This window comes from Nansenia antarctica (assembly GCF_963989245.1).
Source record: "Nansenia antarctica genome assembly, chromosome: 13".
Classification (NCBI taxonomy): domain Eukaryota; kingdom Metazoa; phylum Chordata; class Actinopteri; order Argentiniformes; family Microstomatidae; genus Nansenia; species Nansenia antarctica.
In genome coordinates this window covers 17,451,950-17,474,013 of record NC_137683.1, presented here as the reverse complement: position 1 = coordinate 17,474,013, position 22,064 = coordinate 17,451,950, and the positions used below count along the sequence as shown (strand labels likewise).

The 22,064-nt window shown below is 44.0% G+C and overlaps 1 protein-coding gene across 2 annotated transcripts; it reads right to left on the bottom strand.

The window, feature by feature from the left end:
• Window positions 1–7,850: 7,850 nt before the first annotated feature.
• dis3l2 (DIS3 like 3'-5' exoribonuclease 2) lies at window positions 7,851–22,049 on the bottom strand. 2 transcript variants are annotated; one of them, XM_080544315.1, is made up of 22 exons: window positions 21,940–22,049; window positions 20,634–21,107; window positions 20,346–20,543; window positions 20,087–20,241; window positions 19,791–19,844; window positions 19,575–19,676; window positions 18,992–19,178; window positions 18,718–18,779; window positions 18,044–18,273; window positions 17,619–17,792; window positions 16,178–16,257; window positions 15,646–15,758; window positions 14,912–15,019; window positions 14,345–14,578; window positions 12,260–12,339; window positions 11,664–11,847; window positions 11,174–11,260; window positions 10,808–10,955; window positions 9,740–9,870; window positions 9,531–9,635; window positions 8,808–8,912; window positions 7,851–8,636 (listed from the first exon to the last, which is right to left on the bottom strand). In XM_080544315.1, exons 2-22 carry the CDS (start codon window positions 21,085–21,087, stop codon window positions 8,523–8,525), a joined length of 3,105 nt encoding a protein of 1,034 aa, XP_080400441.1. In that variant the 5' UTR covers window positions 21,088–21,107; window positions 21,940–22,049; the 3' UTR covers window positions 7,851–8,522. The 2 variants fall into 2 exon arrangements, with proteins under 2 accessions (XP_080400441.1, XP_080400440.1); XM_080544314.1 differs by having other exon boundaries at window positions 20,346–21,107.
• Between the last annotated feature and the right edge of the window lie 15 nt (window positions 22,050–22,064).

Genomic DNA, 22,064 nt, shown 5'->3' with positions numbered 1-22,064 from the left:
ATTTCGGGACCTAACTGTAACACATAAACAGTAAACTGCTGATAAGGTACCTAGCGTGCCATTCCCAATAGACAAGTGATGTTTATTCATCCAGTTAAGATAAGGGCCTCATAAAGGGAGCTGAAATCCCTGGATTGCTTATCAGAAACAATGATAGTGAAAGGGTGAAATGAAACAAACATTATTGCAAATTACTCGCTTGCTTTACTGTGAGGTCTACTTTACATTTAAAATCAATGTACAGCAGTTTTACAAACATTAAAGGTTCAGTATGTAGATTAGAGCATTAAAATCATGGTAAATGGCCATGATAAATAGGTAGCAATCAAGGAGTTAATTGGACAGCGCTGTTTTGACATGGCACTTTCTAAAATCAGGTGTTGTGGCCGAGGGCTGGCCTTACATATTCACTGCTACCAGAAAAATGTAGCATATTGTACATTTTACGATTTTCTGTGACGCCAAAGAGGTGCAAACGACATGCTACACCTTTAAGGCAAGCATTATGGCATTCCGTATTTACTCTCTGAACAAGTCAATACATTATTATTGCAGTGGTCATTGTCCTTTCCTTTTGGAAAGGATTTACAACTGCTACAATCATCTTATCCCTTCTCATCTGATCAGCAGAGAGGGCTCTCCAACAGCCTAAGTAAACAGGGCGGGAGGGAGGGAGGGACCTGTTATCTGTGAAGAAGGAAGAAGCTGCACCCAGACATTAATCCAGGGAGTTTCTCCCTGACACTCTTTAGATAAACAGCTGAGGGATGGGCTGGACAAATGCCACCACTCTCAAATTCATAGATGGAGCTAAGGATGCAAGGACTGACCATGGACTGATGGGGTATGACAGAACTAAGCCTTTGAGGCATTTGTAAGAGTCAAGAGGTTATATATCATTACTTTAAAAAGTTAAATAATAAATTATAATATCCCAGATTATAGACTGTAACAGTGTCCCCGGGCAATTTTCACCCAGCACCTTTTGAAATCTTTTTAAACAATCGTGCAAAAATCCTATTCCAATTTCTACCGGATTGTTTTAGACCATCAAGAGATTTGTCTAGTTTACACACTAGACCGTCACCTCTTTCTTCATAACCCTCTGGTTGATAAATATAGATTTCATAATCTATAGGAGTGTGCAAGTACGACAGTATTTTTTACATCCATCTGAAGTCCTCATGTGCTGCTTTCTGTAACAACACTCTTACACTCGTCAAGTTGGCCGTGGGGGAAAAGGTCTCCCCATAGTCAATCCCCATCCTCTGGCTATAGCCCTCGGCCACAAACCCTGCTTTGTACTTGTCCGTTCCCTCAATATCACCTTTGATAGAGTAAACCCATTTATACCCCGCTGTCTTTTTGCCTTTTGGCAGACTTGTCAGGGTAAACGTGTTGTTGTCGTTTAACGATTGGATTTTGTCATCCTTGGCTTTGACCCACTCTTTTGAGTCAGCTGACGTCATAGCCTCCTTAAATGTCTGTGGAACGCCACATACTTCTCCGTAGCAGTAGTCTACGGAATCCCATCACTATCACTGTCTTCGGTTACAAAGTCCTTTAAGTGACTTGGTTTCCTCCTGTCTCTAGTCGGGTACCTCCCACTCTCAGATTCATTATCTGTCACACTTGGTTGTGTTTGGCTACTGTCGTCAGACATAGTTACTGGACTATCACTTTGTGCACTAGTCTCTTGAGCATTCTCTTTATTCTACGCTGCCTCACACTGTTATTGTCATCAATTGGGCCTGGCCCAAATGTCTGTGTCTGTTTCTTCACAGTTACCTTGTTCACAAACTTATATTGTCGTTATATTGTCATCATTATGTGCCACGTGTATTGCAAATGGCCTAAACCCCTCAGGCAGTCCTTTAAAGACCATGGCTATCAGTAGGCCAGTGCAGCTTCCTCAAAGGTTGCCCTCGGAGACAAAATAGTTGGGACGGTGATATTGAACTCTTTGGGTTTATTTCCCTCAGCACCACTTGTACATATTTTCTAGACATATAGACACTAGTACATATCATAACTTAGAACACACACAACATCTGGACATGTGCATCAGGTGAACACACCAACATTAACATATGACGCAAGGCTGCTTCCTTAATTACCTTACTTCAGTGCCCCACAGTGGTACAATAATAATACTGCATCCTTTTGTTAACTCGGGTACAGCATTTATATATGTATAAACATTTCACTTAACACATTGTACGAGCACTGACAATGACATCGAGACAGAGCTTGTAGCGGGCGGATTTCAAATCTTGGACAAACTACAGCACCGCCTAGGGGGGAACATTCGTTGACAAGATAATACAAACTGACACAACATCTGGCCAGGTGACATCTAAGCGCAGCTTTGAAAGGCAGTTCTAGAAGTCTGTCTCAGAACATTCCAAAGAAAAAACAGTTTTTTGCAAAAAAAAATGTCTGACAGGACCAATGTTATGCTAGCAGCATTTGTGGTCGAAACGATCAAAAACGACGAAGAGATAGGAGACAACGAATTTGGAGCCGGTTTTGGCTATTGAAGCGGCAGGTGTTGGGAATTTGTATTAAAATAACTAGAAGTGACAAATCATGTACTATGTGCTCATTTAAATAATATGTGACTGAGGTCAGTTGAGAAAAATGAGAAGGTCATGCAAAGCCAAAAGAGAGTTTCTGTTTTTGAGCGACATGAAGAAAAGCTCGATCCTGACTAAAAGAAAGTATTATGATTCAAACCGCCTGTAAATTACTTATTTTTACCTATGTGCTAACAACCATTTTACACCTGCTGTTATGATATTCTATTTTCCTGTACTGATGTTATACTTTCATAACTAATGATTAATGATAAGTCATGATCTTCTATACTGTATTTTAACTTGTTAATCGAATCCCAAGTCATGGGACTCTGTGGGCCTGGCAACAGTTATGCTTTCACAAGCTATTCTGATAAAGGACACACTGACCTAGTCATGAGGGAATGGGTTTGAAGATCAAATAACTGGCCAATTAGTACTTTAGAACGCACGTAGAATTAACTGTATAAAAATGTCTGTTCATCCTAAAAATATAACTGTGTGCATATGCTTACTGATTTCTTAATGCTTACTGATTTCTTAAAAACATAACAGAATGTGTGTGTGTCTAACGTTGCGCAAGACTAGGCTGCTCTCACAGGTGGATCACCATGACTAACGGCCGGGGGCCAGAAGAAGAAGATAACACACAGCACACAGTCACTCGCACACACACCGAAAGGAGTTGAAGGCCACATAACTAATTAAAACACTTGCTTACTAATCAAATGGTCACAGCTGCAACAGATTTAATGCTGACAATTAAAAACTACCAGATAGGGGGAGGAGGGACAGCCCAGCCCCAAATGTTAAATCAAAATGTATAAAGACTATGTATCAAGGCGAAACTGGGTTCTTGTCTGGTGATGCTTCTGCAGTTAACCAATTCATAGCTTTCAGTCACGTGGTTTCTTCCCTAGCAACCACCAACCTGACGGGCAAAAAGTATCATAGCAACATGGCGAGTGGACGCAAACGGTTAATAAAATACAAAGGTTCCATCTCACAAAACATAATGGAATGTCAAAACTTTGACGCTCAATATCTCTGAACTACCCTAAACGGAGATAGAACCTTATCATTCTAAACGGAGATAGAACCTTATCATTCTAAACGGAGATAGAACCTTATCATTCTAAACGGAGATAGAACCTTCTCATTCTAAACGGAGATAGAACCTTATAATTCTAAACAGAGATAGAACCTTATCATTCTAAACGGAGATAGAACCTTATCATTCTAAACGGACATAGAACCTTCTCATTCTAAACTCACGAGTTATCTTCAGTTGATGGATTTGACTTAGGGGGCATTCATTTGAAGTAACGTAATGAACATACAAGTAACAACAACAGGTTAATGCAGCCAACCAGCCAGCCAAGCAAAGACCATGACTATGCCCAGTTTATGCATTATACACTCTAATATAATTGTTAGATTGCCAGGGTATTCGCTACAGGTTGTTGTATACATATACGTTTAATACGAAACTCGATCAACCGGGCGTTCGGGAGTTCTACCGCTGCTGGACGGAACTCCCGCTGACAGCGGGTCGAGGGGATATTTCTACCCGGGAATTCGCTCATTGCTGTGTCCACGGTGATAGGAGTGGAGGATCGACTCCATTCAAAAACTTTTCGATTCCCTGGTTTCTCCTCTTTCCGAACACGTTGGAATTTTTACCGTAACCCCCGGAGAATCAAAGTTATTAAGCCGCAAAGGGTGCCTCCTTGACCGGCTTTGACCGTGAATAACACCGGCTATGGAGGTGCTACAAACACAGTTTTAATTTCTCTAAATTCACCATCAGTATACGGTCATTTTGAGCCCTTACACACCGCGCTGACACCCCGAGAACATATACTTTTAATACGAAACTCGATCAACCGGGCGTTCGGGAGTTCTACCGCTAATTCGCTCCTTGCTGTGTCCACTGTGATAGGAGTGGAGGATCGACTCCATTCAAAAACTTTTGGATTCCCTGGCTCCTCCTCTTTCCGAACACGTTGGAATTATTTTCCTAACCCACGGGAAATCAAAGTTATTAACCCGCAAAAAGTGGGTTTTGCCCGTGGGTTTTGCCCGCAAAAAGTGCCTTTTGCCCGTCAGGTGGGCGTTTCCACTATGCTGTGACGTCACATGAAAGCTATGAATTGACGGCTAGCTGGCCTGCGGAGGTGAAACTAGATGGGACCCCTTTTCCATGGAAATGAACTATTATTGCTTGCTGATGTGCTTGAATAAATATTCTCTTAAAGAACAGTTCAGTAGTGGTGCCTAATATTTGATTGGCTCATTTTATCTTAAGAAGTTATATCAAGGACGTCTCGTTGAGATTAAACGAACTCGCTTGTAAGTGACGACTCAATTAACTCAATTCTGGAGAAGTTGATCGCCTTACACAGGCCTATGCCAATTTATGTAAAGAATTGGAAACGGGAGATCTACCGGCTTTCGCCAATTTCATTCGCCTGTTTCCTGGTCAATCCCATCATCATGGAGGAGTTTGTGAGCGCCAAATTTAGGGACTGCATTTCTGCTGGAGAGAGACTTATGATAACGCTCTGCTTCTTGCCAACAGGTGAGAAACATTTATTTAAACATTTATTCCTGTACATCCTTCCCCTTGTTCCCCATGCCAACCAGGTCACTAAATCTGCATTTTTCCACCTCAGGAACATTGCCATCGACCCTCCCCGTCCTTTTCCACTGCTGAAACACTCATCCATGCCCTCATAACTTCCCAACTCGACTACTGCAACAGCATCCTACAGGTTTACCTAATAACATCCTAAACAAACTCCAATACGTCCAGAACTCTGCTGCCCGTCTGCTCACCTCCACTCGCCGCCGTGACCACATCACCCCTGTCCTCCAAAACCTCCACTGGCTCCTGGTCAAATACAGAATCCAATTCAAAATCCTACTCATCACTTTCAAAGCCATCAACAATCTGGCCCCCTCCTACCTTGCCAACCTCATCCCCCTCCACACCCCCTCCCGTCGCCTCAGGTTTGCCGACCAAACCACCCTCAAGATCACCAGGACCAAGCTCCGGACCTGGGGTGATAGGGCCTTTTCAGCCGCAGGAACTCTGGAACGCCCTCCCCAACCACATCAGACAGGCCAACACCCTGCCAACATTTAAACAGGCCCCCACAACCCACCTCTTCAAGCTTGCCTTCACCAGTTAACCCTCTCTCCCTCCCGCCGGCACTTGGTTGCGGCACTTAGATGTGACCTGGCCTCAGAGTGACTTCTAGAAGTACTTAACGCTACAAAGCCTTCGGGAAACTCACCCCAGTCTTTTCCTTGAGCTAATACTGCAAGTACAGTATTGACAACAATACCCATGCAAAATCTAATCTGTGAAGCGGCACACCTTAGATCTACCCCCACATTCGTCTCCACTTCTTTTAGCTTGCAAACATTCATCTTAAAAGGAAGATTTGCCAAACATTTACGATATGGGATTTATAATGTAGGCTGTAATTAATATTAAGACCACAACAGAGAGCTTGAGATGATACAGCTCTGGAAAAAATTAAGAGACCACTGCAATATTATCAGTTTCACTGGCTTTACTATTTCTAGGTATGTGTTTGAGTAAAATTAACATTTCTGTTTTATTCTATAAAATACTGACAACATTTCTCCCAAATTCCAATTCATTTAGAGCATTTATTTTCAGAAACTGGTCAAAATAACAAAAAAGATGCAGTGCTTTCAGACTTCGAATAATGCAAATAAAACATGATACTAGAAATGTTTAAACAACACAACACTAATGTTTTAAATCAAAGTTTAAAAGTTCAGAAATCAATTTGGTGGAATAACCCTGATTTTCAATCACAGCTTTCATCTTAGTAGTTTCGTCTTGGCATGTTCTCCACCAGCCTTTCACATTGCTGTTTGGTGACTTCATGCCACTCCTGGCGTAAGCAGCTCGGTTTTGTTTGATGGCTTGTGACCATCCATCTTCCTCTTGGTCACATTCCAGAAGTTTTCAATGGGCTTCAGGTCTGGAGACTGGACTGGCCATGACAAGGTCTTGATCTAGTGGTCCTCCATCCACACATTGACTGACCTGGCTGTGTGGCATGGACCATTGTCCTGCTGGAAAAAACAATCCAATTCCAGGACTACCTTGTACGTCGCTTGATTCATGTGTCCTTCACAAAGACCAATCTGCCCGATTCAAGCCTAGCTGATCATCCCCAATCTTCCACCAAATGTCACAGTGGGTGCAAGACACTGGCTTGTAACCATTAGATGACTAGATGTGTTGGGAAAAGCTGAAATTAGACTCATCAGAGAAGATGACCATACTCCAGTCCTCTAGTCTGATCCTTATGGTCTTTTGCAAACCTCAGCCTGGCTCGTATTTGCTTCTCATTGACGTTGAAGATTTTGTTTCTAGTTTGCACAACTTTAGCCCTGCCCCAAGGAGGCTGTTTCCAACCGTCCTCACCTTGCACTTCACCCCAGCTGCCGTTTGCCATTCTTTTCGTAGGTCACTTGATGTCATCCTACGGTTGTTGAGTGACATTCGAATGAGTTGCCAGTCATCCCGGTCAGTGGAGAGTCGTTTTCTCCCTCTGCTGGTCTGTAGCTTTGTTGTCCCCATTGTCTGCTATTTGACCGTGTTCTTATGAACCGCCATCTTTGACATTGTAAGGATGGAAGCAACCTGACGCTCACTGTGTCCCTCTGCCAGCAAAACCAGAACTTAACCCTTATTTTCCTCCCTCAAAACTTTTCTTTTCTATTGGGATGGTCATTACTTCTGAGGTACTGCTAGCACTGTTTTTGCCATCCAGCTGGTCCTATTGCAAGAGGACAGTGATGACCACAGCAGTGGTTTTTATATTTTTCCTTGTCAAATAAGATTCAGTTCAGGTGAACACCTAATCAATACCTCACTAAGTAGAATGAGGTGTGCCTGTGTTGGAATTCACTGGAATGGAATGGAATGGCTGCCATACATGTAGAGATGCTGATTCAAGAAACATTTGGAGTGGTCTCTTAAATTTTTCCAGAGCTGTATGCATCAAAGAGAAAAAGGCTCTGTATTGCTTTGACACATAACCATGGCATTAGAAGGCTATTGTGGGAGACAAAACAGTCAGTTAACAGAAGAGTAAACTATCAAAAGATACTTAAGTCCATGTCAATGCATTTTTTAAATAATCAAGATATCATGGAATCACATTCACGGTAGTACACATTCAATGTAGTACACTTAGCAGCATTTTAAGACATTTGCAAGCCTTCGCAAACGGTTAAAGCAACAACAGCCACTACTATGAAATTAACTAGATTACATTTAAGTCACACTTTTGGCAACTTTGTGGAATACAATGGACATGCCTTGAATCAGCACTATAAATATTGCACAGCTCTAAAGAAAACCAATAAAAAGCCATAAATGGTGGATCACCGTCGCTATGCAACAGTTATCTGTCAACAAAGAGTTTTGTACTATGATGTACTACAACTGAGCTAATTTAAATGTACTGGGACTAAAACTGTAGTAGTAACATTCATCAATACATGTAAACTCTAAGGGACAATTTCTCAGACACAGATTAAGCCAAATCCTGCCCTAAACCAAATTTTAAAACCTTTACTTTAGTCTAGGAGTAGGTTTAATCTGTCTGAGAAACTGTCCATGAGTGTAAACAAAAAATTGTTTAAGCTTCACACATTGACTGTGTACATATTTATGGTATCATCTAAAAATTATAAGGTCGTAACAGCAAAAAAAAAGTTTACATCTTGGCACTTGTACACTCCTGCAATAATGCTGCTTCTGGGCCTAAGTCTAGTCTTATCTCCGATATGTGAGCCCAATCATAAGCCATCTTAGTTTAGCTAATCAATAATAAAAAAAGAAAAACATGCAATTCCACTGAAGCTTTAAAAATATGTGTGTGGTCATGATTCTCATTGGAGTGTTGATGATGTAGTCCCATTAGGCCTCTTGAGCACAGCACTGTATTTCATAGGCACTCCGTTCGCCCTTAGCTGCACATCCACCAAAGTAAAGACGGAGATCACCTGCACGACAGGTTGGACAAACCTACGTTAGAGATTACAGTTGCACGCTCCAAAAAATATTATTGCAGAATATCATGTTCCACTGTCATCTTGTAGTTCACTTCAAATTGAGTGTGTGGTATGTTTCTGTCATCAAGACTTCTGTAGGTTGCAGAGGTGCCTAACACTTACCTGTTGTATGGTGGGCTTCTCTGGGCCCTCTGCTGCCCACACCAGTGTAATCTCTCCACGTTTCCCCACCTTGTGGTGGTGGAACGTCTCCACGCCCGGCAAAGCCTGCAGGAACGATGGCGATACAAGATTTAAACATCTATGTACATTGTCTCGCAGTTTATTTACCGCTGAAAGACGAGATCTTTGTCATTTCGCTTGTCGGATGACAATTTTTCAAGTCGTCAAAACACAGCTAAAGTATTGAAGCTGAAAGTTAAGCAATGATTACTATTATGATGTTTCCATAACATTCCCTTTAAAAGGTTGATTAATAAGTTACATAATGCACTAGTATTGCAGTTGTCAGATCAGGATTGTGAACTAATCTCATCTTTTGACTTTGCACATCACACCTGACCCCATGAATTCCAATACTTGTACTCTGCAATGAGAAAGTAAAATCTAATCTAATGAATCCCAGACACTCCCTCTTCTACACTTATACTGTATAGTTATGTTGAAACATTATGATACTACAGTATGCAATAAAGACCGCAGCGTTGTAAAGCTTAACATGATATCAAATGGGAAATAATAATGCACCAGCCATATATGGCCTTATTTCCTTCTCTTTATAGAGCAGAGCATAACCCCCGATTGTCCATTATCATCATCTCAACAACAATAATAATATGTTATCATCTGGAAAACGGAATACGATGCTTTGGGGGTAGCACTCACTTTGCAGTAGATGCGCTTCTGTACCCCGTAGCGCAGCACCAACACATCCACGGCCTGGTCCAGAACCCCCATCACCATGGCCTCAGAATCCAGGGGTCCACACTCCTGTAAGGGGGGAACAACAGTCAACCGCCTGCATCACTACGCCAGCGCTGACACTCCCAGGTAGAACTCACTGTTTGTTACAGTGTTGACGGTCGTTGAGATACCTTGACAAAGACTCCAAAGAACAACTCCGAGCTGAGCTCCTGGACTCTCTTCGAGGCGGTCTTCCTGTCGTTGCAGTGGGTTGCCTGCTTCTGGACCTCTTCTCCAGTCATCTCCAGGTGTGGGCCGCAACCTACACACAGTAATGAAAGGGTAGTAAAGGTACATACATAAAATAGACACACATTTGCCCCTTATTATGCGCATGCACGCACTACGCATGTAACGATACTCAACTCACGATTCGATACGATTTGCGATACAATTTTCTCATGATTTCAATGAGATTGCAGACAAATTATGACAGAAAATGTGTATTTAATTTATTTCTGACTAGAGTGAAAAAAGCTACATCTGCACACTCAAATCTGTGCAAAAATCATTCATTTATTGCAAGCTTTCGGTCATGATTTTCAACTAGGAGGTCTCTGGGAGGTCACTCTATTTGATACTGTTCAGCTCCAGCACCTCAGCTAAGTCTGATAACGGATGAGCGGTGGTATTTTCATAATTTATTTCTTAGACAAATACTATAAAATACTGCAAATTACTATAATTTTCTTAAAGAATCCCTTTTTTATTTCTGAGGTAGGGTATAACTGCAAAACACAAACTATGTAATTAATGCATATTTCCTTTTACGATTAACAGCCCTCTGCTGTTTAAAAAGAGTATCGCGCTTCATTTTTCATCTCACAGATTTGAATCGTCACATATTTGTATTGATAATTAACTGTCTTGCGATGCATCGTTACGTCCCTAGCACGCACACACTTTTAGACTGAGGACAGGGCAAAGGGGACATTATTTCTGTCAAACAACAAACAGAGGCACTCAATCTTCCAGTGGGACAAACAAAGCCTCTGGCATAGACATGTGGGTCTGTCCATCTAAGGGGGCTTTTGTTCTTTTCTATTATTTCTATTAAATGAAAGCCCACAGTCTTTTCTCTGCCTCAACAAGCTACCATGCAACGGAAGAGGCACTGTCCTTGTCGTCGTCCTCTATAGCAAAAACAAAAGCCATTGTCCCACCATGAACACACTCGGCCCTTGTTATCGTCTACCCACCCAGGGACGCAGCCAGCAGCCTGTGTACGACCACGTCGGCGTAGCGGCGGATGGGGGAGGTGAAGTGGGTGTAGAAGGGTACGTTGAGGGCATAGTGGCGGAACAAGGGCTCCTCCATCAGCACGCCAGTGCAGAAGTACAAAGCCATCTGGAGAGGAAAAGCATCGGTCCACACATAGTACTGGTTTTCTTACAATTATTAAAAATGTAATGTTCTTTCTTTGGCTGGACCAGCATGCCCACTGTGTGCAGGGTTATTCCAGTGGTTCCATCATGCTTGGTAGGCTGAATCAAAACAAATAACCCACTTTTTTTTTTTTACCCACACATCAGACATATGGAGAGACTCGGGAGTGGTTGGCTAACCTGCATTGGTTTGGAGCACATGTGTGTGAGGACCTCCTTCCTGGCACTGGTGTACTCGTCTTCACCTATATGCTGATGAAGACTCCTCTATTGAGGGGAGGGGAGGGGGGGGGACAGATAGAGGAGACCATGTTAGAGACTAACTCATAGACCAGAGTAGTTGGCCTTAAATACAATACAAAATTGCTATGGCTACAAAGCCGAAACTAAAATGAACCACTAAAGAATATGTCTGTGTGACTTGATATGTGCTGCAACAAGAGTGCTATAAACATCCTTCAGACAGAGCCCTGTCGTGTTCCACTTTAGGGGTGGGCATCGACGATCGATAATTGATCGATAAGGATCTTGGTCGATCACAAAATAAAACATTTGGTCGATCACAAAAAAAAAAAAAAAAATTGTGATCGACCAAGATCCTTATCGATCAATTATCGATCGTCGATGCCCACCCCTATTCCACTGTGATAAATGATGAGGCGAGACCCACATGGAGCGCGCCGGCTGAGGAGAAATCGATGTCGAGGCCGATCTGGTCACAGAACTCCTGCAGGTCGTCCACCATCTTAGTCTGGGGCGGAGGGTGGCGTCGCAGCAAGGCTTGCTGGGGGAAGGAGCGGTAGATCTGGTGGGCTGTGGCCATGTTGGCCAGCAGCATGAACTCCTCCACCAGCCTGGGGGAAAAAAGGAAGGAATAAGGAAAGAGGGCGAGAAAGACATTTGTTATTTGGTTTAAAAGGCAAATGGTAGTATTGTCAGATCTATCTGAAAGTCATTTGTGACAGCAGCTGGTGAAACCGGCAGCCGATTTACTGTACCGATTTTTATTCTGAAAAATGTAAATACATTTCAGCGTTGTTGAAGACACACTCGCTAGTCAACTAACACAGCTTGTTTTGTGAGCCTGCTAACAATGTAAAGTAGTGTTATAGTTAACAAGGTATTGCAATGTTTTGGCTTGACTAGCGAGTGTCATTGATTTTCAACAACGTTGTGGTTCACGCAAGGTTGCCGTTGGATGTGTGTTTTGACCGTTACCATTTCTGTAAACCATTTGGCTAAAGATGATGTAGAAAAAGCTCTTACTTGTTGCTATCTCTGTACTGGTAGACATAGCAGCCTTGAGGCATACTGCTCTCTCTGTCAAGAGTGAAGGCCAGCTTCAACTGCAAACAAGGAAAGAAAAGAACAACACATTTAATGCCAAACTCAGAGCCTTGAACTACACTCTCTATACTCACTGACCTGGTCCAGAACCTCACTGCTCTATACTCACTGACCTGGTCCAGAACCTCACTGCTCTATACTCACTGACCTGGTCCAGAACTACACTCTCTATACTCACTGACCTGGTCCAGAACCTCACTGCTCTATACTCACTGACCTGGTCCAGAACCTCACTGCTCTATACTCACTGACCTGGTCCAGAACTACACTGCTCTATACTCACTGACCTGGTCCAGAACCTCACTGCTCTATACTCACTGACCTGGTCCAGAACCTCACTCTCTATACTCACTGACCTGGTCCAGAACCTCACTGCTCTATACTCACTGACCTGGTCCAGAACCACACTGCTCTATACTCACTGACCTGGTCCAGAACCTCACTGCTCTATACTCACTGACCTGGTCCAGAACCACACTGCTCTCTACTCACTGACCTGGTCCAGAACCTCACTGCTCTATACTCACTGACCTGGTCCAGAACCTCACTGCTCTATACTCACTGACCTGGTCCAGAACCTCACTCTCTATACTAGGGATGCACCGAAATGAAAATTCTTGGCCGAGGCCGAAGCCGAATTTAAGGAAACACTTGGCCGAATACCGAATACCGAATGTGTATCGGCAGTTTTTAATTTTATCATTGCATAAACTAAATACATTTGGCTTTTTATTCATGCTTCTCAAAGAAAGAAATTGAGATTGAAAAAAAAAAACTTTTATTGAACATTCCAGCAGACATCAGTCTATACCAACAAAGCACAATAAATAAAATAAATCAGTCAAATTAAATGTTTTTGTTTTCCCTGAATAGCTGCTGAAAGAAAATCTTTCATCAATGTAGGCCGAAGCTTTATTCAAGACTTGTGTTAACAAGAATGATGTGCCATGATAATATTATTACAAAATACTTTGGAAGATTGCAAGTTAACTAATTAGGTGAACTCTCTTTAAAGAGATGCTACAGGATTTTGATAATTCTGTATGTTGTGGCTTAAGTATTGATGTCCGTATGGTTCAATGACATAGTGTTACGGCTGGGCCTTCACACACCCTCCCCCTCCCCCTCCGCCGCAGCTGAGGCTTGTCCCCGCTAATTAGATCTTCAGCCAAACCGGCACACCTGTCTCCACTCCCAATCAACCCTCTGTCTCCACTCCCAATCAACCCTCTGTCTACATCTACCCTGGACTTCCCTTCACTCATCGTCAGTTCTTCCCTAAGAAGGACCTGGCAAGTATCATCAAAACACGCCCACTATTCGGTGGTAAACATTCGGTGTTTTCACACATTCGGCCGAATACCGAATGTGCTTTATTTTGCGATATTCGGCCGAATACATTCGGTGGCCGAATGTTCGGTGCATCCCTACTCTATACTCACTGACCTGGTCCAGAACTACACTGCTCTATACTCACTGACCTGGTCCAGAACTACACTGCTCTATACTCACTGACCTGGTCCAGAACCTCACTGCTCTATACTCACTGACCTGGTCCAGAACCTCACTGCTCTATACTCACTGACCTGGTCCAGAACCTCACTCTCTATACTCACTGACCTGGTCCAGAACCTCACTCTCTATACTCACTGACCTGGTCCAGAACCACACTGCTCTATACTCACTGACCTGGTCCAGAACCTCACTGCTCTATACTCACTGACCTGGTCCAGAACCTCACTGCTCTATACTCACTGACCTGGTCCAGAACTACACTGCTCTATACTCACTGACCTGGTCCAGAACCTCACTGCTCTATACTCACTGACCTGGTCCAGAACTACACTGCTCTATACTCACTGACCTGGTCCAGAACCTCACTGCTCTATACTCACTGACCTGGTCCAGAACCTCACTGCTCTATACTCACTGACCTGGTCCAGAACTACACTGCTCTATACTCACTGACCTGGTCCAGAACCTCACTGCTCTCTACTCACTGACCTGGTCCAGTCGGAGGGCCCCTCCCACGAAGCGCTGGCTGCGGAGATTCTTGGCGATGGAGTGCAGGTTGAGCACTGCCTGGTGTATTTGGTCGATGGGGTGGTCCGGGGCGCAGGGCGGCATCTCGTCCGCAGAGAAGAGCTTCTCGGGAGCCTCGATCATGCTCTGGGCATGGTCGTAGCTCAGCTTCACGCAGGAGCGGATCACCGAGCGGCCGAACCACTCACTCAGTATCTGAAGGGAGGGATGCAGTGTCAGAAACGGATGATTCTATGCGGATGTACTGTATTCATATACTGAATGTAGGCAAAAGAGTAGAAACAGAAAGAAGATTTGGGGACATAATCTTACTACAAGCCTCAGTATCATGTACGGCTAGGCCTGCTAGGCCTCTGTTTATAGAAGAGACATGTTAAGCAGCTAGGGTCATTCTAATAATGTGTGTATAATATTCCCATTACATGGTCCAACCCTCAGGTATGCTATTAGCATGCTAGGTTAGCAATTAATGCATTTGGGTCAAGTGGCCTATGAAGACAGACAACCCATTTGGGCTAATGTGGGTACCTTCCCCTCTGGAGTGATCGTCCAGATGACAGAGAAGGTGAGTCTGTCGGTCAGAGGGTTCAGACTGCAGAGCTCCTCACACAGCAGCCTGGGGAGCATAGGGATGACCTGCAGAAGAAGTTGACATGTTCAGTTCCTTATCAGCCAGAGGAGGATGAGTCCCCCTGAAGTGTGGTTCCTCTTAAAGTTTCTTCCTCTGAGGGAGTTTTTCCCTTGCCACTGTGCCCTATATTTTTCTCCCCCCTTGGCGTTTTCCTCCTTTTACTCCTGGGGTGTCATGATCATATGGTTTGTATTGTATTTATTAAGTGTGCTTGCAGTAGCAAGCAACACTTATTGTTCTTGTACATATACTCTCAAAATGTATAGTTTTTTCGTTAAGAGACGTTTGTTTCAGAGCTAGCGAAACAGAAATACAGTTTCTATGACAACCCAACTGCCAGTGTCAAAAGGTGTGTTGGTAGGACTAAAAACAGGTGCTGTCTTCGCCGGGTGGTGCAGGGGGAGGACCCGCACACACACACACACACACGAAAACGACAACTCGGCCTCTAGGTGACGTAGAGACACGCGGTCTTCGCCGGGGGGTGACACACACACACACACACACACACACACACACACACACACCGTTGTCTATATTTGTCTACATTTGTCTATATAAAAAAGTGCTTGATTAAAGTGCCTACTATATTTCAAGAGAGAAAAAGTCAAAGTATATGGGGACGTGACACCTTCTGGACCATGTAGACACTGGTGGCTCTGCGGCTGGCGATGAAGTCCAGTGCGTTGCCCTCCTCCACAAAGTAACTCACGTCAGCGATGTGGACCCCCAGCTCAAAATTGCCTGAGTGAGAGAACATGACAATATAAATCACCTAATCAACTTTCTTTATTTGGCATAACACCAGTGTTTCCCCACATGATATTGTGAGTTTGGACCTCGAACAGTGTAAAGTCTCTCGTCAATGGGATTGGGGGGGTGATCGGTAGAGCTAAATCGGCCTAGTACGGTAGATGCAGTGCGAATCACACACATTGCGTCACTCCCCCGTGTAAAAAATCGTGCCGCTTCCGTGTACAAATATTTCCGCTTCGTTATAACATTATGGAGGGACAAATTAAGACTATGGCGGGCTGCCACAGTTTAGGTAATTAATGGGAAACACTGAACACAATCCTACCAGAGTTTCTAACATTGCCAGTATTGTGCAATTTCTATTAGTAAAAGGTATATATAAAAAAAAAAGATTTGTGATGGCCTACCGTCTGGGAGAGGTTTGCAAGACAAGGCATCATCCAGATCTCTGGCAGTAGCTGGATCAATGGTGAATATACAATCGTTTCTATATAGAAAGAAGAAAAAAAAGTCAGCATATGAGGGAGGGCAGGTGCAATTTAACCAGTGAACTTGTATCCAGCACCTGCTCAAATTCATTGGTTGTGCATATGCTCTACAGTTTCATATAGGAGTATTATGACCCGCGTTTAGAAACAACATATAGTGACGACTCACTGCACACTTGTTTAGATGAAAGAGAGGATTAAATATGTACAGTAGAAGACTGCCCTCTAATAGGTTAGATGGAATTGCTGACACCCCTCCTCCAATCCTTCCAGTTCAACAGAAGTGACTGTTTAGGGGAGAAGGAGCCTTGAGGCCATGGCTGTCCCTGGACAGGATCTATGGGGCGGCAGGTAACCTAGAGGTTAGAGAGGCAGGTAGCCTAGAGGTTAGAGAAACAGGTAGCCTAGAGGTTAGAGAAACAGGTAGCCTAGAGGTTAGAGAAACAGGTAGCCTAGAGGTTAGAGAGACAGGTAGCCTAGAGGTTAGAGAAACAGGTAGCCTAGAGGTTAGAGAAACAGGTAGCCTAGAGGTTAGAGAAACAGGTAGCCTAGAGGTTAGAGAAACAGGTAGCCTAGAGGTTAGAGAAACAGGTAGCCTAGAGGTTGGGGCGGCAGGTAGCCTAGAGGTTAGAGAGGCAGGTAGCCTAGAGGTTAGAGAGGCAGGTAGACTAGAGGTTAGAGAGGCAGGTAGCCTAGAGGTTAGAGAGGTAGGTAGCCTAGAGGTTAGAGAGGCAGGTAGCCTAGAGGTTAGAGAGACAGGTAGCCTAGAGGTTGGGGCGGCAGGTAGCCTAGAGGTTAGAGAGGCAGGTAGCCTAGAGGTTGGGGCGGCAGGTAGCCTAGAGGTTAGAGAGGCAGGTAGCCTAGAGGTTAGAGAGGCAGGTAGACTAGAGGTTAGAGAGGCAGGTAGCCTAGAGGTTGGGGCGGCAGGTAGCCTAGAGGTTAGAGAGGCAGGTAGACTAGAGGTTAGAGAGGCAGGTAGACTAGAGGTTAGAGAGGCAGGTAGCCTAGAGGTTAGAGAGGCAGGTAGCCTAGAGGTTAGGCCTAGAGGCTGGCTAGCAATCGGACAGTCGTTGGTCTGATCCCCGCCTCAGGAGGGAGCTGCATGTGAGCTGGTGACAGGAGGATTGCTGGCATCATCTAACTAAGGTGCCTACCACTGCTGTTGTGTCCTTGAGCAAGAAACGTAACCCCTAATTGCTCCAGGGGAGCTGACTATGGCTAGAGCAAAACAAACTCAACATTTCGTTGCACTCTGTGTAATGCCAAAAAGGTTTAATCTAATCTAATCTAATCTAATCTAATCTAATCTGATCTGATCTGTGTCTCTCACCGTAGGTCTAATCTAATCTGAGCCTCTCACCGTAGGTCTTTCCTCTTGCGGAGCTCCTCAGGGGGGATGCTCCAGGGTAGCTGTTGAGGGAGGCAGCCAATGACCTCGTCGGAGAACTCAGTGAAGTCCACATCGTATTCCATTAGGATCCCCTCTGTCTCCGGCTCGATCTCCCCCGCCTGGCCTAGAGTCTTAGCAAGGCGACTGAGAGTGACACAGTTGGAAAGGGGTCAGCATCTTTGGCATATTATTTTCCTCAATCTTTTTGTGTTCATTTCTTGGAACACGCCAGAATTCCCTCTGCATCAAGGATGAACACACAAACATTCAATAGATTCCTTAAAACTAACAATTTGAATCCTTCATGTAATCAATAACACCACAGGACGACAATGTACATTGCCACTGCACAGAGGTACTACTTCCCTACAGTAACAAAGTGCTTTATGATGTACCCCTCTGCAAAGTTGCTGTCGGCGGTCCAGCTGGTGATGCGACAGATAAAGAGGGTGTTGGCGTAGTCTCCTGGGCGGGAAACAAAGTCATGGGGGCAGTCCGGCAGGGGAACGTTTACCCGTGGCACACGGTGGTCCACAGGGGAGAACAGGGCAAAGGGCTTGTCTGGGAGGAACTTGAGGAAGCCTGTGGCAGCCCGCGAGTGCTTCTGCTCCACTATGTAGACCACCTGGGAGACAAAGGATTTAGATATGGGTAGGGTAAGGGTAAAGGTAAGGGTACGGTGGCAAACATTGAGATGGCCACGAAGAAGAGGAATCAGAGCAGCTTGTATGGGTCCCTGTGTTAGTTATTCCTGTGGACAGATTAGCTGTTGGGAATCAATACCTTCCCTGTTAGAGCTCACTACTTAAGTGGTACTTTTAACAGCATGTATACTATCGGTGTACGTTTTAGAACACCTACATTTTTCCAGTTTTTATTGAAATTTAGCTAAAAAAAAACTAAAATGTCATCAACCAATCATTCAATAAGTTGAATTTAGTCCATCTTAATGCAAGGATAATAGTTTGTGTGACTTTGGAATTAATATCTTCATTTTATAGGGTCTTTAGGATTTGCATAGGAATCAATTACACACTGTGTGGATCAGGTTGTCAAATAAACATCTTACCTTGGCAGTCCTTTGGAGTATCTCCCCAGTAGTGTTTGAGACTTCCTTTTGAGTTCTTGAACCTGAAATATAATTGAAAATGCCATTACGATGGTAGCTCAAGAACTTATTAAAAACACAATTACCTTTGAAGGTTGTGTCATTGCGTAGCTTTAAGGGTGAGTTCACTGAGTCCCAACTTGTCTGAGGTTTTGTCTGAGGTTTCAAGCGTGATCTAATACCAAACTGTCCCTTTAGTAACAGTGGGCCTAAAGATGTCAGATAAGTACATTACCATTGGCATTGAGGCTGATGTTCTCTACCCTCTTAGCTAGTTCCTCTTGGTCACTGAATTGGGCCTCCACGATAACGTCAGGGCTGGGTGGGGGTTTGCTCCCCTTTCCTGGTGTTGGGGTCTTCCCAGGCTGAGCCTCTGTCTCACTCGCAGCCTCGCATTCAGTGTCTGACAGTGACTTCACAACCTGTTCAGCCATGACACAGATGATAGCCACTTTAGGGAACAATTACTTAATGGTAAATGGACTGCACTTATATAGCGCCTTTATCCAAAGCGCTTTACAACAAGCCTCTCATTCACCCATTCCCGCCCCAATTACTGTGTTGGTTATTACATAATAGCGACACAAATCACTTCTGTGTGCATTTGTTAAAAAAAAATGTTTAGACATGACTCCTGACCTAGCAGAATCATTTGAATTATTATTAGTATTTTGACTTTCCAGGTAATCAAACTAAGATGTATGACCACTGCCAAGAAGGAGCAATTCCTACTAATATTTGATCACAGTCCATAAACAGGCCCATGTCTTACCATGATATCTGCTGACCAATGCCTTATAGGTCTTCAGAAAGCTCACCTTCCACTGCTCTCGAGGGAGGATCTGTATCACCACCACGTCCCCATTCAGAGCCCTGTTCCGGGCTGGCATACCATCCAGATATATGTCCCTTGTACCGTCCTGCAGATACAATATGGAGTTGTTGGTTTTTTGTTTTTTAAAACATGGGAGTACTGTATTGTTGACAACTATCCTATTGCAGACAAAAAAATACATTTCAATGGGCAAACTCACCGGAGAGGGGATGAACGCCTCCTGGTACTTTTTAGGGTTTATCCTCAGTGGTCCCTGGAAAGAAAAGAGATATCCTTTACCAATATTGTATAAATGTGTTGTGTGACTTGAACTGCGATCTCAACATTTGGTCAGAATGTGCTGTATTTACATAAACAGCTAAATAAACAATGTACCCAGTTCTCTACTGAACCCGGAGGTCAAAAATGGGTTCTTGGGTTTTGAAAGGCGCTATTTAAATTAAAGTTATTATTATTATTATTATTATTAAAAACTGTGCATGCTTGTCATTTCACCTGGATGAGCTCTCCTCTCTTCAGGCCGTGGGAGACGTCCTCTGTGGTCATATAGGCTTCAAACACTTGTCTCTTTGATCCTCCTCTGGACCCTCTCTTCTTCTTACCCTTGTCAGTAGGGGTACTGGAGGCTGTAGGGGCACTGGCACTCGAGGCTGAAAACAGATTTCCTTTATCAATACATCATTCTATTTTCTACAGAACTGTGTGGCTTATGTCATTCCAATATTGACTTAGCTGAGACTAGCACTACATTTACCTTGGGGCTGCATGTTTTTGGCATTATTGGGGAACATCTCTGTGTCAACTTCCGATGGAAACGGCCCATCTCTCGGATTATCTACACTGTTCTTTGGCACAAACTTCTTCTTGGACTTCTTCTTCTCTTGCTCCTGCCCACCTGAACTAGCTTTGAACGGGGGCACGCCATCTTTTATTTCCTTGTTCCCTTGGTTACCTGTGGGCACATTTGGAGCATGGTCTTTATTTCTCCTATATTGCTGTTGTGAATCCCTCTGGTGGTTCTGAAGCAAGCCAAACTCCTCACCAGACTCCACATCTCCATCTTGACTGGTGGTGGTGTCCCTCCTCTCCCCGTGCCGCAGCCTGTCAGGGACCCCCTGCCTCCTCTCGGGGTTCAGTGTTGGCCCGAGACTGTTCAGCTTTTCCATGTAGAGAGACAAAGAGCTGTCTTCTCCTTTACCTTTCATGGGTGAAGGCGAGTAGTCACTCGAGTCTGAACATTCAATAAAAGCCTGGTCCCTTTTTCTCAACGGTATGTCTTGTCTGTCACTGTGGGCTTTACTCGGTGCGCCCGGTCCGTTCTCTTCATCCTGACAGTGCTGCTGAGAATACTGGTCCAGGTAGGATCTGAACTTGCTGCTGTGATGCTGGCTGAGAAGTCTGGCGTAGGCATCTTTCTGAGGAGGTGTGCCGGAGTGGCCCTGTCCACGTTTGGCCTCTCGAGACCTGTTGTTGGGGCCTTGACGAGAAGGGTCCATGTCCTGTCTTTTGGATCAGCCTGAAGGGATAGAGCAGACATCAATAGTATTAGTCAACACCAAATTAGAATTAACTCCCGATGTCAGTTATACAATCATAGATCTCCTTAGTACAGTATTATTGCAACACTGAATTATCAGGCTAATCAAGTAGCACCGGTCTGTGACTAGTCTTATGTTTGTTGTTTATTTGGATGTTGTTGACTGTGAATAACACGAGTCACGGATGGGGGCTGGGTAGCCAAGCTATACGTGAGCAACACCCACTTAGCGAGCTAACACGCGGAAGCAACGTTAAGTTGAAGTTTGTTAGCCTGTCACATTTAGAAGACCGTGGATGTCGCTGACTGTAGCATGGCATTACGTGAGCTTAGAATGATAAGGTTCTATCTCCGTTTAGGGCAGTTCAGAGATATTGAGCGTCAACGTTTTTACATTCCATTATGTTCTGTGAGATGGAAACCTTTGTATTTGATCAATTACTAACAAAAAAATGTCAACATTTAAAAAAACAACACCACACAGGCATTAATAAACACCTAATGGATCAGATTATGTAAAAAAAACTCAATTTTGACAAAAATGGAGATAGAACCTTATAATTCTAACGTCACGACATGCCATTAGCCAGGGCCAGATGGGTCATCTCTGCCAGGCCAATGGTGTCGTTGGTCGATTGCTTCAATGATCATTATATTCGCTTCATTGCGGATTCTCTTCCCAGGTTGTTGTTGTGGCCATATAGACACAACGGTTGTCAACGTCAATAGCTCGAGTTGACAATAGCAGCTAGCTTTGCTTATCACACTTGAGTTGAACTCTGTGGCTTCCAGCACTATTTAGTATTATTACCCCAATTCGATGACTTGCGGTCTGTTGTTCGTTTCGTAAAGTCGACACGATACCCCGGGTCACTGACTGGGTTATTTAGTTAGATTAAAGAAGGTGTTATGTTATGTTTCTGTCTTTGGCTATGA

Excerpts from the sequence above, each read along its gene's own strand:
- dis3l2 (XM_080544314.1), bottom strand. The coding sequence starts at position 21,087 with ATGGACCCTTCTCGTCAAGGCCCCAACAACAGGTCTCGAGAGGCCAAA. Across the intron at positions 20,242-20,345 it reads CAAAAACATGCAGCCCCAAG|CCTCGAGTGCCAGTGCCCCT; the intron begins GTAAATGTAGTG and ends ATCTGTTTTCAG. Across the intron at positions 18,274-18,717 it reads TACTCCAAAGGACTGCCAAG|GTGGTCTACATAGTGGAGCA; the intron begins GTAAGATGTTTA and ends TTTGTCTCCCAG.